At 41.5% G+C, this 22,520-nt stretch overlaps 1 protein-coding gene across 1 annotated transcript in view; it reads right to left on the minus strand.

Annotated features, from left to right (window-relative positions):
- The window catches only part of PAPLN (papilin, proteoglycan like sulfated glycoprotein), a 35,073-nt gene extending 19,529 nt beyond the window's left edge, over positions 1 to 15,544 (minus strand). The window contains exons 1-9 of the mRNA XM_062494518.1: positions 15,488 to 15,544; positions 7,164 to 7,279; positions 5,739 to 5,799; positions 5,363 to 5,465; positions 4,341 to 4,471; positions 3,897 to 4,020; positions 3,084 to 3,164; positions 1,928 to 2,100; positions 1,251 to 1,374 (exon numbers count right to left, since the gene is read on the minus strand). Coding sequence (XP_062350502.1) covers positions 1,251 to 1,374; positions 1,928 to 2,100; positions 3,084 to 3,164; positions 3,897 to 4,020; positions 4,341 to 4,471; positions 5,363 to 5,465; positions 5,739 to 5,799; positions 7,164 to 7,279; positions 15,488 to 15,544 — 970 coding nt within the window. The remainder of the gene's footprint in view (positions 1 to 1,250; positions 1,375 to 1,927; positions 2,101 to 3,083; positions 3,165 to 3,896; positions 4,021 to 4,340; positions 4,472 to 5,362; positions 5,466 to 5,738; positions 5,800 to 7,163; positions 7,280 to 15,487) is intronic.
- Between the last annotated feature and the right edge of the window lie 6,976 nt (positions 15,545 to 22,520).

Raw genomic sequence — 22,520 nt, forward strand, 5'->3', positions numbered from 1 at the left:
CCGACCTGTAAGCTGCTCATGAAGGAGCCCTGCAAGATGTGTGCAGTGTACAGCAGAACTGGGGGTCTCCTGTTAGACTCAAAAGGCCAGTCTTGTGGGGATTAGATATGGGAGTAAAACTACCAACTCTTCATGCTTCCTTCAGGGCATGAGTAGCCAGGCTAAGACAATTTTAACACCAACAGTCACAATATGGCAAAAGCTGCCAAAATGGCCATTAGCACAGGGGCCCAGAAGAGGCTGATAAGAACTCTGTATACTAATCAGCTGGAGAGGGGTTTTTTTGTTTGTCTGATTGTTTGTTTAAGTTTTTTGGTTTGTTTTTCTTTTAAGCTTAAAATCCATAGTGATGCTCATGGAGGAATTGGTGAAATGAATATGATGGTGATGCCTAAAGAGGCCAGACAGATGTAACAGAGGCCAGACAGAGTTAAAGGAATAAAGTAGGTATTTATTAAAAGGCCTTCAAAGGACACACCTTAGGCAGAACAAGAGCTCAGCTGTGGCTCTACCCAAGATGGATGACCAGACACAAGTTTTCATATTTTTATAAGTTTTTTTACATATTGGGGTTAATTGTCCAATTACAGCTTCAGGTCATGAAGTCATCCTCCCAGATTTCTCTCCTCAGTTTGCTGTTGTTTACACTTTTTGGGCCTGAAGCTGCAATGGTGTCCTTGGTTCTCGGGCTGGAAAAGGATTGTTTTGTCTAACTAAACTGAGGAGAACTTGCTAACTCTATATATGATGTTCAGAGTCACACACCAATGGACTAGAGAATTTGAAAAATATGAAAGTTAAAACTTAAGGCATCAGTGGGACACCCCAGGAGATCTGACAGTTCTCTTGGAGAGAGGGAATCTTCCAAGCTGTGGCAGAGAAGAATGATGTGATTCACTAATGTAGGCCAGGTCTCTCTGGAGAGGACCTCTCAAGTGGTTGAAAAGACTACGAAGACCTGAGGCAAATCAAAACAAAGGCTATCTATGAAGGTTTTTAACAGGTCCTAGTAATAAGTCTGAGGACTATGGAATGGAAAATAAGAACAAGGCATGGGGCACAATCCTGTTGTGACTCCATGCATGACCCTCCCTTGACAAAACCTTAGCAACACCCTGCGGATCCCAGTGATACCTTCAGCAGGAGACTGCTGGGAAGCCGCTGCAGAGGGCAGCACACTGTCACACTGCCTGCAGGGTGTGGATATAAACCCCATGCCAGCCACCAGGGAGCAGGTCCTCTCCCCTTACCTCCTCCACATTCGGAGCTGCACTCGCTCCAGGAACTGTAGCTCCAGCTGTAACCTGAGGCCTGTCCTTGCAGGGGCAGGTAATACTCGTACTGTACCCCCGTGTTTGGCTCCTGGCTGATGAGCTGCAAAAGCATGGGAGGAAATCAGGGAAATTACATTTTTCCTCTTCACAGCATTTCCCCACCATGTCTGAGGGTTCGAGCTGACTTGCACCCCTCCATTTCAAGAAGCACTGATTCTCTGCACTGGATTTTTCCTTGCCTTCCATCATATTCTAGAGAGCATTATTTTTCAGAGAAGGGCACATTCATCCCTCTCGACTTTAAAAGATCCAGCTGCTCCTGTCACAACAAGTACATTTCCTGCCCTACAGCACAGTACAACAATCAGGGTCCTGGAGCCTGTCCCTGCCCCAGCATCATTTGGTGCTGACTCTTGCCTCCCTTAAAGTCAGTGCCCAAAGGAATAGGCAGGAAATCAACATCGAGCCTTGCACTGCTCATTTCTGGGCAATAGAACCAGAGCAGCAATAAGTGCTATTCCTGCAGTCCAGCTTGAAGGCCCACAGCTTTGTAAGATTCCTGGGGGCCCCATCACGTCTCCAGTTTTTCCCAGCATACTCCCACTGTTCAAAGTGAGAGCAGAGTGTCAGCAGGGGAAGGCACAGCCTCTCACCTCAATGACGAGGGGTTCTGTGGTGGGACCCCGAGCATGGAGGAGCTCTGGGGCCACATCACCCTCGGAGCCACGGTCATAGTGCAGCACCGTGCTGGCCACCTGCAGCGCCCGGCTGAAGTCAATTGTCCAATGCCCGTTGAGGTAATACTCCCCTCGCACGTTCTTGACAGCTGGACAAACCCACATGCCAGAGAAAGGATCATAAGAACTCTACAAGGTTGCTCCTGTTTCCACTCAATACTGTGTCACAAGCAAATGAGGGTGACCATCATTCTCCATCAAAGCTATCCTTCCCATATGGCTTTTTAGCAGAAGTTGCTCAAGTTCAAACAGTGGTTCTTGCCAGCTTTGTTGCTGATCAAGCACTTTTTTTGCTGCACAGCCAAATGCCTCCAGCATATTACTGCCCTGCCTCTGCATTCCCCACTGTTAGTAGCCAAAGCACAGCAGATGTCAGCCTCTGTCCTGCTTGCCATTAAGATGTGGGATTCATATACTCCACTGCCTTTACACCACTATCTGGTCCATCAGATACTCTATTCAGAAAGCAAGATGTATGCTGAGTCCAGTTTTCTACAAAGGAAAACATCACCAGACTAATTTGTCCTAAGCACTGACTGATGGAACTCAGTGAACTCAGAAAGCAGAAGACTATTTACTTTCTCCACTGGAATTTCCTCAGCCCTGCCCAGAAAGCTATGCAAGGCCTTTTTTCCCCTCCTTTTTCCCCCTCTGCAGAATGATCAGAGTCTGAGGCTGTACAAATGTCCCAAGGAAATCTATGGAGAAGAGAAGGCCACCCCAAACTTCTAGATGGCAGGAGTAGGTAGGGCTTGCATTCACCAAACAGAACTCATAGCCAAATTTGGCTAGATCAGCTAGATTCCTTCTAAGTTACAGACAGGAAGTCTCAGTGTGGTTTGGATATTTTTATTCCCCACCCAACAGCAAGATCTCCACAGGAGAGAAAATGAAGTAAATGTGAAGCCCAAAGTTGTGCATCACTCACATTTCAAGGATACTCAATATTCAGATCCTGATATTCAGTTTTTCACTCTGCCATAGCAAAGTAAACCCATACCTTAAAACCAGGTTTTAGCATAATGGTTGGAATCCAAATGGACTGATACACAGATTCTGACATCAATCATACCTAGGAAGTTCCTGCTGGGCTTAACCTCCTTAATTTGGATGCTTGTGGCTCCCACAGGGATAATAAAGATTTGATTGTAACCTGAAACAAAAAAAAGGGGATTATTCAATATCTGACTGTGGGTGCCATAAAGCCACTTTTCTGTGCCAAAGACGCTCATGGTTTCATTTGTGCCTGAATAACTAAATGAGCTTTTAGATGGTGACATGAAGCCTTTCCATCATCACTTTAATTGCATGCTGAATAACCTCTCCCTACATTATCCACAGATCAATCCACATGTAAAAAATTCCAATGACACCTCAGAAAAGGAAATTTTCTACATTTTGAAATCGTTGGAATTTCAACAAGAATCATATTGGAATTTAATATAGAGAGATGTGACCACAAGCGTGGTTGCCATTTTGAAATTTTTCAAAATTAGCTAAATGCAGAAGATACAGTCCCATTTCTAGCATTCCCTGCACATGTCCCAGGGGGGCTGTGAAGCCACAGGACAACCTCAGGAAGGCAGTGTGTGGTGATGTTATTATGGTGCATTTATTTCACCTGCTGGAGAGGAAGTGGGGAAAGACATCAGCATCATGGCAAGTATTCCAGCATGGACACAGATTAAAGAAATTATTCCCAGGATAAGGCCAAGGGTACCTTTTCTGATGCTAAGGCCACACACCGCCCAGATATTTCAAATGAATATCCAAGCATGCCTATAACAATCATGGAAGCAGGTGTCCCCACCAGCCCTTGTAGCAGCTGATTTTTGGTTTAACTCTCTCCTTCTCACCTACCCAAAGTACCTAGGATCATCTGTACCTTTGGGGAGGGTGGCCACATCAAAAGTGCCCTTCACACGATAGCAGGTGCTGCCATCTCCTCCACACTGCAGGCACTTGTCTTCTTTCTTGGCAGATTCCAGCATATTATCACAGCCAACAGCCTGTCGGAGCACAGGAGCATTAATAGGAATAAACTGTGATAACAGAGGAGGAAAAAGAAAGCCAAATGCTGGACAGATCTATTGAGAAAGCCTGAATGTAGGGAGCCTGGAAAGTCAGGGTAAGGCAGAGAAAACAACAGAGCTGTTATCTACTATTTCACATCCAGAGACAGATAAATGCTGTACACGTGCTCCTCAGCACCTTGAAACTGAGTGATTCACCTTTTCTGATGCCATTATGAAAGGTCAGGTAGAGCAGAGAGACAACAGAAAGACTGACAGACCTAATGATGAATGAAGGAAGTACCAAGATGACTAACCTGACAAACACCCTCTACACAAATGTCTCGCTTGCCAGGTTCACAGGTAGTCCCATCTACCACTGCTTCCTTGTGCCTGTAGTAGAAATTTTCTCCCTTGGGAATACAGTTTAACTCACATTTATTAGGTGCTGGCAGGAGAGAAAAAAGAAGCTTTTATATAATAGCTTGATACTGCGCCAGAAGCCTAGCTCTAGATCACAGGAGCAGAAACAGAGCGGTCTACTGATATTAAGTGGCAGATACTGAATGAATTTTTGGGTCACAAAGTGCTGGAGGCTGGAAAAATACCCTAGTAAAATCTCACTGTATGCAACTATGTTCTATGGGGACATTGGTCTAAGTGGATATTTGTCTATTCCTTAGTAGGATTGCTCTTATACTCCCTTGGAGTACAGGGCTTTCTAGAATGAGAACAAGTGCTGATACAGAACAGTAACTTCACCAACCAACAAAAAATCCCTTTAAATCCATCTTAAAATCCCTCATAATTTGTTAACCAACTGTGAATGATACCATATCAAAGCTCAGAGCAAGGACCCTGGTTCCCACACCTGCCTTCTGAGCTGGTTGCTCAAGAAAGCATGGGCAGATGACAGAGATGTCATATTTTCTGAAGCACTCATTAATTACATGCATTTGCTTCTCTTGTGCCCTGCTAATATTCTTTTGACAAATAATATTTTTCTATTTGGAAAACACAGCAGAACTTTTGCTCCTCTAATACTTTGGAACCTAGCTGCAACCAGTTCCAGATTTCCTCGAGCAATGTTTCTGAAGGAATGGCTGTTACAAGAGACAAGTACGTATTGCTGCAATGTCTCTTGGCCCATGCATCCAGTGTCTTCAGGACAGCAATGCTTTGCTGCTGGCAAAAGGATTTTTTTCAATGCCAACTCCTGCTCCCCATTCCAACTAAGGAAGTGCCCTACAAAGATAGTACAGTAAAAAACATTGCAGTCACTTCAAAACCTATTGTTGATAGGTAGTGAGGAAGTGTAACCCCGCATGTTTATCATTACCTCCATAATATGGAAGCCACTTATATTTCTTGCCTTGGAACTCAGTCTCATCAAACTCTGCACACTGCTCTGCCCGGAAATCCCGGGAGCCTTCCGGGCAGTTCTGTTTGGAAGAGAAAAAGTTTGTATTGGAGTATTATAAAAAAAGGAGGAAAATAAAGTATACAATAAAAATTTGGGCTTTATTCTTATTCCTCCCCTTTAAATCGGGACTTAATTTCAATACATTTTTGAATGGATACTGTTAATGAGCTGCATCCACCAGTGACATCAGAGAAACAGGTGCTAATAATTACATCTTATTTTTGAACAAGAATGATGTTTGTCTGGGGAAAAGGAGCAACAGGCAAGAAAAACTAAAACCAGAGGACTATACCTGAACATTACATGACTGATAGCTTTGTGTTGGTCCAACACAACTGGAAGGACCTTCTGTCCTGGAAGACACCAAAAAATACATGGAGCTCTCTGAAGAATACACACACACAAAGTCATCTCATGGCAGACGTTATAAATCATCTTCACACCAAGCATATCACTCTCACGCTCTTCCCAAAATAACTAAAATGAACTTCTTCACAACTAAAGCAAGCTGACATTTTCTAGTGGTATTTTATGCTATGGTGTGTGTTCTGGCATGAATGAGACACACACCATGAACAACTGCAGTAAAGCTCTTCAGGGTCACATTTCAACTAAATAATGGAAGCTGAGATTTTACTCCATCATCCACCAGCAAAGGGTTGAGGTGTCCATACAAGAGAGGGAGACATGTTATGAGCAGCATGAGGGTAGTGGCCAATTCAGAATATCTTTATGCATCATTTATCTTGATTTTTTTTGTGCACAATAGATCCCTTATTAGGAAGGGTTGAACAAGCCTGTGAAAAGTGTGCAACACCTTTAGTCCAGTCAAATGACCCCAGTTGAGAATTATGGAGAGAAACAATTATGGAGGAAATTGATCTAAAAAGCCAATCAATCTCTGACATCTCAGTGTTCCTAAAATGGAGAGACAGGCCTCCAGGGATTCTGGCAGGTATAAATCATAATGGGCAGCTTTCAAAAGAGACCTTTCTTTATTCTCTGTGGGAATCAGCAGTTTCATAACTCTGGCTTCTTCTATTACAAAACCTCCTCTCATTTCTCTAAACAGAGAGAGGCTGTTTATTTCAGGATATTATTGAGAGTCTGGCTTTTTTTCTCCTCCTTTGCTTTGTTTCCACCTACAACAGGATCTCTAAGGTCCATCATTCCCAACAGGTGCAGTACCAGCCATCATCCTCATTAGGATGTAGCTAACCCAGCTGCATATGAGGTGGCACAATGCTAACACTGGCTTGAGCCAAATTGACTCTTCCATTTCCTCTGGGGCAATTTACCCTCCTGGCAATCATCATAAACCTGAGGAAATCTCAGCACTGTCACCAGCTCTTGGGAGAGAAACCAATTGCTCTGGTCTGTTCTCCATCTCCCTCAGACCTTGGCACACTAGACCTGATTGAGCAGCTGCTACCATGCCAATCCCCTGACTGCACAACCTCAAATCTCACAGAGAAATTTCTGTGCTCTATCAAAGGAGCCAAAGCAAGCACATGTTGAAGAGGGCTCAAAACAGCACTCAAAACAGCAGGGACAAGACCAAAGCTGAGGTTCATCTCAAAGTGGACTCAGTCCCCCGGGATCAAACACACATTCATTTTTTTTCCTGGGTGTATATTGGAACATAATTGCAGGAGCTCCGTAACAGTACAGTGTATTTAAAGAAAAGGAATAAAACAAAAAAGAGGTTAGGTCTCACCTTTGGGAATAGCAGCGCCGTTGCCGAAAGCTGACTCCACCGCCACAGCTGCGACTGCACTTGCTCCATTCGCTCCAGCTCCCCCAGACATCAACCTGCCGTCTCATCCTGTGGCCCTGGAAATAAAAAAACCCACAGACATAGCAAAAAGACATGGTAACACAGGGATTAAAAAGAAAAAAAAAAAAAAGCAGAGATCCTATGTGTTCTATTGCAAAAAAGGCTGTCTTGCTGTGCTGTATTTCTAACATGAAAAGTGGCACACAGTAATACATCAGAAAGATCAGGTCTCCAGTATCTAGGAATATTAGCTTCCTGAAGCCATACAGCACATCCAGCTTCATAATCTCTCTTAACTGCTACTGTTTGTCTATTCATAGAATTTCAGCACTTTTGAATAATGATCTAAGAGGGGATAACATCTTCATCTCAGCAAGGCAGCAAAGGCAAATAAATCATTACTTCAGGGACTTTGAGTACCACCACTCCACACCAGATCAATAGAGCCACTTAAACCCAAATCCTTGGCTCTAAAATCCAACACTTAAGAGAAGTAAAGGAAGCAGAAAGAAAATCCCCAGAACACAGTTTTTACTGCAACAGAATTCCATACAGGGACCTTTATTCCCCTTACCCAACTGTGTCCAATGATGATGTCAGGTCTGGGCCTGACATTAGTAAAACCCTTATTAATTTTGTATTTAGAAAGTTGGATACTGACATTAAGAGAAATAACCATTATAAAACAGACAAAAATTTACAAGTGTGATGGAACTAACCAAAATACATTGTCTTGGAAATACATGAAATATCATATTTTCAGAAAAAAAGGCTTCTGCAGCTGATGGGATCCACATACAGCAGGACATGTGTGGTCAGTGAGAAGAATGGCAGTATCTTATGGAAAAAAAAAATATTTGCAAGATGCAGTAGGGGTAATCCTGCTTGAAAAAAGAAGGTAAGTGCAGGGTTATGTGGTGAGTGACACTGTAAAAGCAGGGTTTGCTGTGTAGCTGCACCCGTAGGGCATTTTATAGATACAATTGTACCACTGAGAAGGTAGTGCAGGCCCTTTGGGCACTGAGACATTTGCTGTAGTGAAGAGTGGGTAGGCCAAGAATAAAAGGTAAAAAATTATTGTGATGTGATCTAACTCGCCTCCACATACAAACATCCAAGCCTCTGCTAGAAATAGGAGCTAGTCTAATAAATCATAGTCTAATAAATCATCAGTCCAACTCAGGCAAGATGCATGGGTTAATCCTCTCATGTAATTTAGACAGATTTTACAGTTTTCCACACACACTCTCTCCCCTAGTGTATGTCCAAGTTACAGTCTTGTTTCTTTACTTCACCCTCTTTTAAGGGATTATTCCCTGCTGCTGGAAGAGCAACAGTCAGAAATTATTACCCAATAATATATATGCATTTACTACCGAATTACCCACAACTATCTAGCTGCAGAGTCACCCCAAATTATTACCTATACTTCTCTAATGTGAAACACTTTCTTCCTAGCCCAGATACTTACTTTTCTGCACACAACTCCTGTGCAATTTTTCTAATACCTCTGGTTCAGACTAGCTCTGTTTGCCTTTGCCCCCTACATTCAGTGGCACTACCCAGGTTACAGCCTCTTCTACATACCTCCTCTTGGCCAAGTCAACATCTCCCTGACCCTGTGCCAAACCCTTCTCCTACTTTTTCACTCCAGATACTCAGCTCACTGTTTGTCTTCTGCATTCTCATTTGCCTTTCTGGGCATAAACTCAACAATAGTGTTTTAGCTTTCAGCAAGGTTTTTTCAGCGATCTTATTTCCCAAGTTTTTCTTTCAGACACCCAATTCCTCCCCCTGTAATCCCTCCTCCTTTACTCTCAAAAGAATAAAATATGCTACCACTCTGTTTCTCGGCAGTCTTATTCCTCTGTATCAACTGACTGATTTAGGTGCAGTATAAACTCACCCTGGAAACAAGAGACCTTTCAGTCAGCATAAGGGAGAAGGAAACATGTAGATAAAAATCCAAAGGAAGAGCATTTGAAAGTCAGATTACTGAAAGGCAATTAGGATAGAAAGCCTTTCCTTTCCACACACACACCACCCTGATAAATATTCCAATATCCCTCCTACAGAACTAGAATTATTTATTCCTTTTATATAGAGTAAAATCTGCAGGGACTCTTTGTTGTAAGGCTTATGCACCCACAGAGTGCAGGAACAATAATTTTTCTCAGTATCACTCCATTTATGTACACCCCAAAAGAAGCATCAGACAAAAGAAACCTCCCAAAGCTGTACAATGTCAGAAAAACATTTTAATAGGGGCCCAACTCCCATATTTGGAAATCTGTGTACAGACCTCATTACCTCAGTAACTGCACACGTGTATACAAGTAAAGCTAAAGCTGCATGTTTATAATAAATAATAAATACATTATTACATAACCTGATAACAAGACATTTTTTTAGATGTTGTCAGCCAGTTTCTGTTCCAAAAGCCTCTTTCCACTCTCTTCAGACTCTGGAATGCTTTTATCTCATGTCAGCTGGGACAACTAGATTCCATTCCTTCATGGATTTCAGAATTAAAAATCTACAATCTTCATCGCTGTTACAAATTTATTTGGTTTCATTCTTCCCTTGCTTCAGCCTGACATGCATACAAGAATGTAGTTTCTTTGTCTGCGTAAAGTATATATGTTAATATTTCAAGAGAAGAGAGAAAATGCATACATCCATCCCTGACTTCTACAAACTCCCCAAAGAGCAGCCAGTTAATGCCCAAGTTTTATCACCAGTTGAGACAGCAGCAATGCATCCTTTCTGGGAATATTGATATTGCCCATGACCCTGGCACTGTGGGCTTTCAGGGCTCATTTGCATACAGACTGCTGTGGTATAGAAATTTAGAAGGTCAGGGATTTCATTTTTATGAACACTGCATTGCTTTCTTCACTTCTTAGACAGATGAACTGCTGACGCAGTTGCAGCATCTGCTGTTACCAGGCCAACTGTATCTGATATCATCAGTAAGTAAAAAGCTATGCCTCTGAGTCATTAGACCTCCAGACCTCATCTGCAAAGACAATTCCAGTATGCATCACATGCAAACAAAAGAATTCTGGAAAAGAGTCCCAGATAGCTTATTATATACAATGTAATGTTTATTTTTGTGTATGAAACATGCACTGGAAGAGAAGCTATGAATGGGACTTGACTCACAAAGGCAGAAAATGCTGCCACTATATAGGAACAATTTAAAAAGAACCCTTGAAAGACTTTCCAGTCAGTTTGATGAGATGGATAGGAAACTATGCATGGGAAGAGGACTGTGCTTCCCAGACAAAGGCATTGCAGGCATGCAGTGATCCACAAAGTTCATATCACCAACTGTGGACAAGTGATTCAGTACGAATAATTTCTTAGTGCCTTCTTGCAACTCAAATACTAGCAAGCTATCAAAGCAAACATCAATTTGGTATATGGTCCCAAGTGAGCAGTGAAGTTCTTCAGCCACATGTCCAAACAGCCTACATCCCAGGTAAGTTCTTATCCCTTGCTCCTTGGGAACCTTTCAGGACTCAGTCACACTGAATTACTTCGTGATTTTTTTGGTGCTGCTTTTCCAGATCGATGAGCAGCAACAAAACATCCTGTTGCACCACTCCAGCAGTTGGTGCTCAAAGCACTTGGTTCCTGACAACCACGCTATGCCCAAGAGCTTTCGGACAAGGCCAAAACTGCCCAGAAGGTTGCACAGCTTTGGCCTGTTGAGATGCAACTGAAGAATCATTTTGGACACTGAAATGTTGTTACTGTGACTTCTGGGGCTGTTTCACATGCTTACTATGTTCCATTGGTATCAGACACATCTCAGTGCCAACAGGGAGAACGTGGTGGGAAATAGGGGCTGAGGACAAGGCCCTGTCCAGCTGTTACCCACTGAAAACAGATACTGCTCACAATGATAAAATGAGCAATGTGGTGCTACAGTTTTGCAGTGTTTCCATGGCTGAAAACTACAGTCAAAATCAGACTCTCTCTCTTTAAACTTTCTTAGTATTTTTGAAATAACACTGCATCATTTTATTTAATATATATCTACGTTCTGGTGTTTATAGTTTCTGAAATATGGTTAATGTTTATTTTGACACACCCTGAATGGTAACATCATTTAGGAAACATATAGGAGAGAAGGGTGAATGCCAAATATTTTACAAATTAAAACTATCACTACTATTGTAATGGTTTCATTGCCAAAGTCTTGGCAAGTAAGCACTGTCCAATGAGAATGTGCAACTTCGTTAACATTGAATAATAAGGGCTTAGGGAGAAGTTAATTGCTGAGAGAAAAGTTAATAACAGAAGGGGAGAAAGAAAGAAAAGTGTCAAGGTGTCCCCAAAGGTTGGCTGTTCCCTGTGGGCTGGGAGCCAGTAGTGTGAGGTGCTCCCAGGACAGCATAGCCAGCCAGGGAGCAGCCCCAGACCTGGGAATTGGACACATCCACCTGAAACCAGGCTGGGATTTGAGACTGCAGGTGGGCCTGGCTCATCAGGGTCCACAGCTGGCCAGGCAGAGTTGTGCAGATCCTCATTGCAGCATCACTGGGGCAGGAGCCAGCAGCCCGAGGAGGCTACAAGGGGATCCTGGGCAGTAGGCTGGGTGTTAGCAGTGCCCTCAGGGCCCTATCTAAACCAGCCCACGTGGAGTGTGCCCTTAGACCATGTGCTCTTTGGGGTATGAACCATTTCCTTCTCCTTCCTATATCCAGAAGAATTGCCCAGTACTACAATGATGATCACCAATAATATATTTCCACACAGCTAAGCTCTGCATGACATGTGGTATTCAACCCTCAAACTTAATTGAAAGGGAGCTGAAAATATTCAGTATATCTTACATATTTATAATTTAGATATCTGCTGCTATGCCAATATGCATTTTCAAGATGGCTCCATCTGCAACCAGCTAGGGGATTAGCCAAAAATGCTACCAAAAATGAGCTAATGAATCCAAACCACATCAGCAAAGCATTTTTTTATAATTCTGTCTTAACCTTTGATCTTGGCTCAGACACAGCAGGCTTGCAAAGAGCTTTGAAGGTGAATAATGCCAAGTACCATTTATATGAATAATGAATAAGCAATCAAAGTACTGCATTTGAGTAAAAGTAGAAAAACAAGAATGAAAGTGAACAAGATGGTGACAGCAGGAAGCAAAAAACAAAGTGGTGCAGAAGAAGTGAGTACCTTATTAAGACAAGCTGCTTTACAAAGATGAGGAAAAAACATAGGCTTTGTTAGATTTAATGGCTTGTGGTTTACACTCTCTGTGTACATCTCCTTTCATCCCACTTTCACCCTAGCCGTGGCTCATTAGCATATCTCCTCTAACAAATCCAGAAAAATCCAGAAAAATCCAGCTGTTCCCCAACACCTTCATTTTCTCAAAGCATTTCAGATTCTCCCTACATCACTGAACCCAGTCCCTCATGGTTCCCAGATCTTTCCCATGTTCAACTCTTCAACACTCCTCACTGTGTTACCTCTGTCTGGGCTGTCCCACCCTGCAGCTGGCTCCTTCCACACCCACGGATCTTCTGTCAGCTGGGGAGGATATGGTGCATGCCTGGTGCATGCAGAGCCAGGGATGTGCTGCTCCATGGGACTGCGTCCTGCTGCTGGGCAGAGGGCAGAGCCAGTACCAGCTACTTTTCAGAAATGGAAAGGCTTCCAGAAACTCTGGGTGGCCTGGAGATGAGGAGGGGATTTAAAGAACTCTAAAAAGATACAGCCATTGCAGAGAAGTCAAATTAATTCTTGGAATCCTTGTGGAGGAAATGGAGCACATTCAGAAAACTCTACAAAGAGGATGATTGTGAGTAAACTTTATGACCCCAAACTTATTTGGAAAAGTGGACAAAACACACAGTATGAAGTCACCAGAAGTTGTTTATCCAAGGGGCCTAACAGGAACTCAAGGTTGAAACGGATAAACTGTTACATACTAGCAGACAATCCTCTCAGCTATATCCACTTCAATATGTGATTATTGGAAAGTGGAAAATCTGACACCAGTTTACAAAATGATCCCAGGGGAACCCATGGATGTGTGCATTCACAGAGCGTAAAACTGACATCAATTGATAAATTAATAGAACTTATAACAAAGAACAGAGCTAGCAGGCACCTGCATAAATACAGGATGTTTGGGAAAAAGTCAATAAGACTTGTAAAGGCAAATCCTTCTAAGACTATTGCAGTTCTTAAATTCACAAACACGTCAACAAAGGTAACCTGCCATATACACTAAGATTTGCAAAAAGTTTACAAAAAAATCCTTTACCTAAAGCTTCAAAGGAAGTTAAGCAGTCAGAAGGACAGTTCTTCAATGGATGATGAGCAGGTGGCCCAAAGACAAAAGCAGAAATAAAATCTCCACCCACTGCAAGAACTGACATTAGCAGCAGAATTCAATCAGGAAGCGGAATGCCTCAACACATTTATTAGTTATGCCAAAACCACAGAAGTAATGAAAGCAGATGATAAGGGTAATATAGGGTAATAAAGGACATCAGAAAACCAGAGACATACTGCAAAGAACTATGGGAAAACATTACAGTAAAAGCGATTTATCACTAAAATGACAGTGGAGATTTAATGTAGGCAACTTAAGTGACACACAGGGGAAACACAAATCCTATCCCAAATTGCTATTATTTATTAATTATTAATTAATATTAATAAATCATTACGTGATAGCTGATATTTAGCTCTCAAGAGCAGGATCTTGGTATTACGGCTTCAAGGAGGCATTGACCAAACTCAGGGAAGAGAAACAGAGACATCTCAAGCTCAAAGGGGTCATAAACTGGAAGTGTATTGAGGAAAATTGTACTTGCTTATCTTTTAATATGTTTTTCCTAGACACATGTTTGTGACATAGCTGGAAACAGGTTACAGGGCAAAACAAACTGGTCCTATCTCGTAAAATTATTCTTGTGCATGTTTTCTACCTTTCCCTCCAAAGGAATAATAGTAAGATCTCCTCTTTCTTTGTCCTCACAGTAATTTTTACTGTTTCAGTATGACCTTAACTTTGATGTCCTTGTGCACTTTCTGCCCTTTGTTAAACCAGGCTAAGACATCTAGAAGTTTATTCAATGGATTAGCACTTTAAGCAATAACAATGTTGAGTTATTCAGAATAAATTAAAAACCAGCATTTCAACCTAGAAAGGTGGATCCATATAAAGAAACAGTGTTCACAGGAAATGTATGACTTGGACAGATCCAGTATGTCAGGGAAACTGTACTTAAGTGTTGACCAAGCAAAACTTCTCCTTTCATTCAGCATGGCTTCAAGAGGAACTATTAATTGCATGCAGGGGTCCAGTCTAAAGCTACAGAGAAGTGTGAGCCTTCACAGTAGTAGGGTTTTTCAGTCATATCCCCTCCAAAAAAAATCACCAAAATCTCCAAATTGGAAATAGGCAGATGAACTGAATAGAATATATTCCTTTTCTTTTAATGTACAGTAGGATTTTTTTAATTAGATATGAGACAGCAAGCATTCATTTAAGCATATTTCCATCTATAAGAGAAAATATGGCAAATAACGAACTCTGCTTGATTTCTGGTCTCTCATCCCTGATCTTCAAAGGTGGCCTAGAAAGTAAAACTCTTACTCCAAGCGATAATTGCCTCTTTTTTTTCCCCCTCCACTATCTGTTCCTTTACACCTAACAAACATGTAATGTCTTCCTTTGCTAACACTTCAACTCTTTTACCTTAGATGTCCAACTCACTAATAAAGTTTAACTTCAAGTCAGGGAAACTGTCCTCAAGCTGCATTTATTTCAGAAAGATCCTGCTTCTCACTCAGAAAAGAACAGGAATCCCAGGTCTTAATTGCTGCATTCTTTTTCTGATAATATCACATTGGCTTAACACAAAGTAATCTCTTCCAGCAAAGCTAAACCACATGGCTAATACTTCTAAGACTAAAGAAAAGAGAAAAATAAACTAACCAGAAATCCATTCTCTTTATTTCAAGTGATAACTCTCTTTAGCTTTGAAGCAGGAGACAGCAATTACTGCTTTTCAGAAAACATCCCTAGAACCAGAGGCACTACCAGAATTCCATTATTTAATTGCCATGTTAGACTTTTAATAAGATGTGCCACAATAGGCCTGATGACTTGAACCTATTAGCTCATTCAGAAATACTTTCTACAAAGCACTTGAGTTACAGATGTTGACAATTCTTAACAGAAGTATCTTTCATTTCTTGTAACAGTGCTCAGAAGAACATTTACTTACTGAAAATGCAGAAGGCAACATCATTGTTATCATGAGCAGAAGGAACAAGTTCTTCATCTCTGCCTGTGGGAACAGAAGAATTACTCATCAGGGTTGCTTGCTTCTTTGCGGTTTGTTTGGTAGAAAAGCTACAATAACATGAAGTAAAAATGGAGGTGGAAGTAAATCAAGGGGAGAGAAGAAAAGCAGTTTTACCATTAAACTCCCTGGATAGATGAAGACATCTGCAAAGACTTACATTAACCTGCACAGAAAAGCAGGATATAATTACTGAGAGTGAATATTTCCCTCAACTTTCCTCTGGTATAATGAGAACATCATCCCCAGGCACAGTGGAAGGTGCATGCTGTTGCATGTCTGCCCTCCCACCTCTTTATGTATACACCTGATAAAATACTTGAAAATTGCAATGACTTCAACCATCCCAAGGTAAAAAATTCCACAGTTAACATTTTTGTACCCTACATTCATCTCGTGCGGTTGTGCTTGCTTAAAATCCAACAGTTCATCATGGACAGCTACAGCTAGATTCCACCATGAGTAGTTATATCCCCAGAACTAGAAAGGTGATCAGGTCATATAGGCTGGTATGGCAGCGTACAACATTTCCTAAATATGGGGCGTTATCCACATTTGGGACATTCCCTGTTGCTACTTAATCCTTCCTCTTTTGAGCTGCAGCCCACACCAACCACCACCCACCAGAGCTCACAGCTGTGACAGAGACACTTCAGCCACTACAGACTGGCTCTTTCTCATCACCATTTTCTCATGACCCTGTGACCAGTTAAGCCCAGGGAAAAAAAACAAAACGACGGACTAGATATTCCTAGCACTGTTTTATCTAGTTTGAGCTTCTTTCTGCCTTGGAAAAGGAAAGGTAAAAGGAAAGATTTTCCTTTCACAGTACACAAAATCATCAAGGAAAAAAATGTTTATTTCATCAGTTCTTGTAACAATATCTGTTTTGATATTAAAACTTCATATATAGCTCCTTTAGTCTGGCATATTAAATCCAGATTTAATACAGAATGTGTATGACTATTAACAATGATAACATAGATATAAAATCATTGTTGCATGAGGATATGACATCAGAACCAAGAAATACCCAAAATGAAACTTACTTGATCTGGTATTTGAGTATTTCAGGCTACTATATGATGGGCAGACATTTTTCTTATAGTCCTAGGCCTCAATTAAAAGATTTTATTACAACTCTCCAAGTCCATATACACCATGTATTTTAACATTCCCAACATTCACCACACCAAGCATAAAAAGCTTGTTCAAAATATTTTCTCCTTCAGATGTAAAAGCTACTAAAAAAATTCAGTTGCACCAAAGTCTGTGTGCAAAATGATAATGAGCAGGGAAAATGGAATTGGGAAAACAAGTAGTGATAAACTTCTCTCCCTAAACACTGAGTGCCAATCATAAGATTCGTAAGAAAATGATGATATAGGGTTTTTTTATATGAAAAGACTTTCATTAATTTTGGTTTAGTCATTCTTAGGAAACTGAGAAAAGACTGTGTATCCTCCATCACCCACAGGTGCTACTACTACTCTTCCTATTCAAATCAAGGAAGAAACAACCTGGGGATGCCCTCCAGAAGAGGTAAAGGATGCTCTCTGTGCTGTAGAGGCCAATGACCAGGTTGGGCTGGATGTGTGTCACAACCCTACCAAGCATCCTATCCTTTCTCAGGGGAAGCACAGGCAAGAAGAGACCCTTTTGCTACAAGATCCATGTACACAAACAGCAAAGTTCTCCTGAATGATTTTACAATGTGCCCACAGCACTAGGAAAAGGCACTGTGAAAGCAGCCTCTTCCTTGAATGGTATTGGTATCAGAGGTAAATACTTGTGATCAGCTCCTATTCCTACTACCAAAAGGGTAAAAAAAATCATCTCTTCCCCAGCATTCCTCTCTCACATATTGCATTTCCTGCCACCTCTCAGGTCCACAGATATATCCTTGAAAATCAAATCCTTGTTCTGCTGCTAATGAACTGTCTGCTTAACTCTTTCTACCCTCTGAGCCAAGAGGCAGACAGGGAGCTGGGACCAAACCAGATGAGGCTCCTGGAGAAGAGGCTAGAGGAGCAGGTCATCAGGGCTAGCAGTGCTCCCATTCCACAGCTAGTTAGTGTCTTGGATGTTTTCAGCCAGACAGGAGAAGATTCTCTGAGGAGACAACTAGAGTCAGAACCCAATGTATGGGACAACCCTGGGCACCAAACCAGCAAGAGGTTACAGCTCTGATGCTTGCTTCTACTTTCATGCCATTGCACTTGCATGGAAATTGCTATCATATGTCCCAAATCTAGCATTAAAATATTTAGACCATCCAGCCCTATTAAACTAATCAAGAGATTCCAGGAAGGATCAGCAGAAGGAAGAACAGGACCGTCTATATGCTATGAAATTCCCCACTGGAAAACAAATATTGTATTTGATTACTGAGCATCAACAAACTTGTTATTTTAAAAGTTTCCTCAGATGTAGAATTCAGCATTGATTCCTTTCACCTTAGTTTCAACCACAACAGATGGGATTGAAGAATCCGTCTGAAACCTTAATAAAAGGGTCAAGTTCTGTTTCTAGATTTAATGGCCCTTTAACTCCTAGCAGGACCTGGGGTGCAGCAGCGCAGGTTTGTTCTGCTCATTTGCCATTCTTCTCACCACAGGCTGGGTATGTAGGGAAAGAAATAAAAAGGTCAGTGTTTTGCAGTTCTTTCACTCATAGCCACAACAGCTGCTGCTCCCTGAGCCTCCTGCCCTCCTCCAGTTTTGTTCAGCCCTCCCCAGCTCCCTTTTCCCACTGCGTGCTAGAACAGCATCTCCACCCCTCCTCCACCCAGAAACAGCAGCAGAGCCTGAGGGGAAATGGTGACTTTATGCTCAAGCTATGGAACAGCTGCTGGAAAGCTCACAAGGAGGAATTCCTGCCATAGTGCTAAAATATGAAGTTATCTCAGGGGGAGGGTTTATGAGTTCACAAGAGGAAAGGAATAACCAGAATCTTTAACCAGAAATAGAGGTGTGCCCAGCTGAAACCTCTGCAATTACACCAGAAGAAATTCAAATTGTCTAGGCAGTCACATCTGGCATTAACTGCTTGGGTGAGATGAATAAAAGGCTTGAAGTGTGGAGTGGTTCCAGCCATCTGTGAGCTTGGTCAAAAAGAATTAGCTTCAGAGTTCAGTTCTGGACTATTTTCTATAGGAGATGCTGACCTAAAGTTCTCCAAACACCAGAGAAATTCAAACTGGAATCTAACTTTAGCAGTTCGGGAACCTTCTATTCCAAAACAGGAAGGTGAAAGGACCACAGAAGAAATAGCTGGAATTTCCTAATTTCCTGAACAGAACATGAGAACTCCATTACCACTGGAAACTGGGATAAGTACCCTTATTTCAGGGCTTAACACAGAACCCACTTAGGAAAGAAGCTTTTGCTTTTACAAACAGAAGTTGTAGAAAGACAGATGGGAAGGAAGACCTGGAACCTTCTCTACAGTGGAGCCAGCAGTGACCTGCTGTAAAAATATTTTATTTAGTTAGAAACTCTTACCCAGGGTCAGGCAGGCTTAGCAAGATCAGTCAAATCTTCATGAAGACCAGGAGTATGTTTTGAAATCAAGGACATTTTAATGACTCCTATATTTACTTTATGTGTGTAAATCCTGCCTTCCAATGCACAAATAAAATTGCTTACTTAAACTTTTTCAAACAACCTCTTAGCATCTATATTCTTGGGGAAACAAGACCTACATTGCCTATATATATATATATATATATGTATGAAAAAATAACTTTGCATCAGTTGTCTAATTTCACGGTCTCAAAAGCAATAAAGTTACCTTTTGAGAGAAAAGATACTGGACCAGCATGAAGAGATGTGTTGAACTTTTAATCTATTTAGATGATGACTTTTTCTTTTCAACAGGAAGGAAATCCAAACTTAAAAGTAATGTTATGAATAACTTAGCCTTGTGTAAGCAAGAATTTAAGCTGTTTAGGCACTACAGAATCAGATCACAAAGTCAGAATGAAACAAGTTTCACGAGTTCTATTGCTCACACACTCATCAGGTTTTCTCTATTCCTTTTGAAAATAATTGGATAGCCAGTGTTATTCTCTGTTTAGCACACAAGACAGACCAGCCTTCTTTAGCCTGTGAACCACATTTCTAAATCACCTTTGGCCAAAGACACATATCACATGTCTGGGTCAGGGATTGTTCTAGGAGTGGTTCATAGGCAGAAGGCAAAAAGATCCCTTCAGGGCTCCCACTTGTGTGATCTAGATGAGATTTAGCTGGACATGCAGGTAAGTGGCAAAGCCACCCAGCATTACTGACTTTGGCAAGTCCTTGCAAGTAATTTAATCTCCCTTTTGGGAATTTGAATTACCCAGTATGGATCTATCATTCCCTTTGAAGTAACCCTGACACAGAAGCTGCCTTTGCATACACAACTTCTGAGATACAGGTTGGCCACCCTGGCAATAAATATTTACCTGCTGCAATATCAACAGAAATGGCTTGTTGTAAAGTTTAGCACATCCAGCACTAAAGCAGACATTGCCACAGGGATCCCACTACTCACACCTTTTCAGAAATTCCTTCCCTTTCCTCCACTCACTCTCCTCTAACACATCAGATCTCACTTTGACATTATATTTTTAGAAGTTTGGTTGAAAGAGGTGGGAAGCCAGAATGGGCAACATATCATCATCCTGTTATTCAGTGACATACATTTTTTGAGTCATTGGCTGAGAGCAAAGTCTTTGAGCTTTTAGATTCACTACATTTTCTAAAGACATTATAATTTTTGTTGTGCTCCAAAAAGCATATCTTTGTTCCAGCTTGCTTTTGTTTGCCTTGACAACTGAGAAGCACCTTTTAAGTTTTTGCTGGAAGAATTAATAAGGAAAAACATACACACAGAGAAAGAAGCTAGGATGAAGGTGGGGAGACAAAAGGGCTCCATGGAACAGAGAAAAAGGATAGGGAAAAATCTCCGTTTGCTTAGGATGTGAGCTGAGTGAGGACAGCATGAGAACCACATCACACAGCCTGGAGGATCCAGGAAACAAATCACTGCTTTAGGCAGATGATATCACATTCAAGATACTTCTTAATATGCCTGGTTTTGTTCCCCAAACACAGTAAATAATTCTTTTTCTCGACAATTTTTCAAAGAAAATCATGGGTCTTACTTCCTTTGGGTTAGGGCAAATAAGCCAAATAATGTCTATGTACCCATTAAAACAGCAGGATGATGAATTTCCTTTGTCTTGACCATGCAATGAAACACATTCATGAAGAGCTGTTTATATACAAAGGAAGGGGTAAATGTTTATAAATGAGTTCAAACACAGGACTGGCTGAAAGGGCTTAATGGGAAAGGAGAGAAAACAAAGAAAATGCAAGTTGTCTGAAGTTTTATGATGGTGTCTTTACCATTGGTATCCAGATTAATTAGTTCATTCTAAACACGTGTTAGAAGTTGCAGAATCCTCGTCAAGGAAGCAATCCCTTCTTCAGCAATCCACTGAGGTATATTTTCTGCCATGTTATGCATATTATAAAAGACAAACTTTAAGCTAGAATACCTTTAAAATTCATCTTATTACATGAAAAAAATAGTTAGAAAAACTTACTAACAAGCACAATAGCAGAGCGCCAGCTGGAGAACTGAGTAGTGGTAACACAGAAGCACCTTCGAGCCTGCTCTATCCATGGTTTTCAATTCAGCCTTCAGGCTGATTCCTAACATGAATTTGCACCAGGCCATCACTTCACATGGCTGACACAGACTGACAACACTTTTTACAGAGGATTTCTACAGTAAAGGAAAGTTCAACAACACCTGGGGAAGCCACAGCAGCCTCTGAATACTGAAATCATACAAAAACCAGTAGTTGAAAATTCATTAGGCTCAAGAGCAAGACCAACACACAGAGATTCTAGTAAGGCCTCACACCATACCCTATCAGTGGGTGGGGAAGATGTAGACCTGCCTCGTTCTGCTCTCCAAAATCCACAATGATGTATCTCAGGCTTAGTTCAGTGAAGCAGCATCTTCCGAGCAAATGCAATTGCTATGCCATCCCTTTGCAGGAGCTGATACAGTGTTTCATGAGGGCAATTTTCTGTCTGCCTATTAATATCAGCTCAGATTCAATTTTATGCAACTAGCCTCCCACTATTAGGTTTGCAGCAAGAGATTTAGTATAAGGAGTAAAGATAGGATTCTGCCTTCTATTTTGGTAGTCTCACAGTGCTTAGCTGTTAATTAAATCTGGGAGCATGTAGGGATAACGACAAGCACACAAACTGATTTAGACACTGCTAAAAGAAGGCACACACTGCCTGTGGAAAATACATGACAAGGATATAATACCCCAAACACTAGCATAATTGAAGAGGAATAGCTGACAATCTTTTACATTTACTACTGTCCTGTCATAGCTTAAGCTTAATTTCTATGAGTTATTTAGCCTGGCCTGAAATATCACCTGACACTGAGCACTGCTGCTGTTTATAAATAATAGAATGGATTGGGTTGGAAGCGACCTTAAAGATGATTTAGGTCAACCCCCCTGCCATGGGCAGGGACAGCTCCACTAGACCAACTTGTTCAAAGCCCCATCTGACCTGGCATTGAATACTCCCAGGGATGGGGCACTCCCAGTTTTTCTGGGCAACCTGTTAAGCATTGTTGAGGTTGTTAACCTCGTAAGTGTTAGTTCCCTGGGCCTTCCTTCATCCTCTTTTTAAAAATAGGAAAAATGTTTACATTTTTCCAGTCACTGGGGAGTTTGCCTGACTGCTATGACTTCTCAAATATCATAGAGGGTGGCTTGGCAACCACATCAGTCAGTTCTCTCAGGACCTTGGGATGCATCTCATCTGGCCCCACAGACTTGTGCCTATTCAGTTTCCACAGGTGGTCTCAAACCTGCTCTTCACTTACAGTGGGAGGGACTTCACTCCCCAACCCCCACCTAAGCATGTTT

This window comes from Cinclus cinclus, chromosome 6 (assembly GCF_963662255.1).
Source record: "Cinclus cinclus chromosome 6, bCinCin1.1, whole genome shotgun sequence".
NCBI lineage: Eukaryota > Metazoa > Chordata > Aves > Passeriformes > Cinclidae > Cinclus > Cinclus cinclus.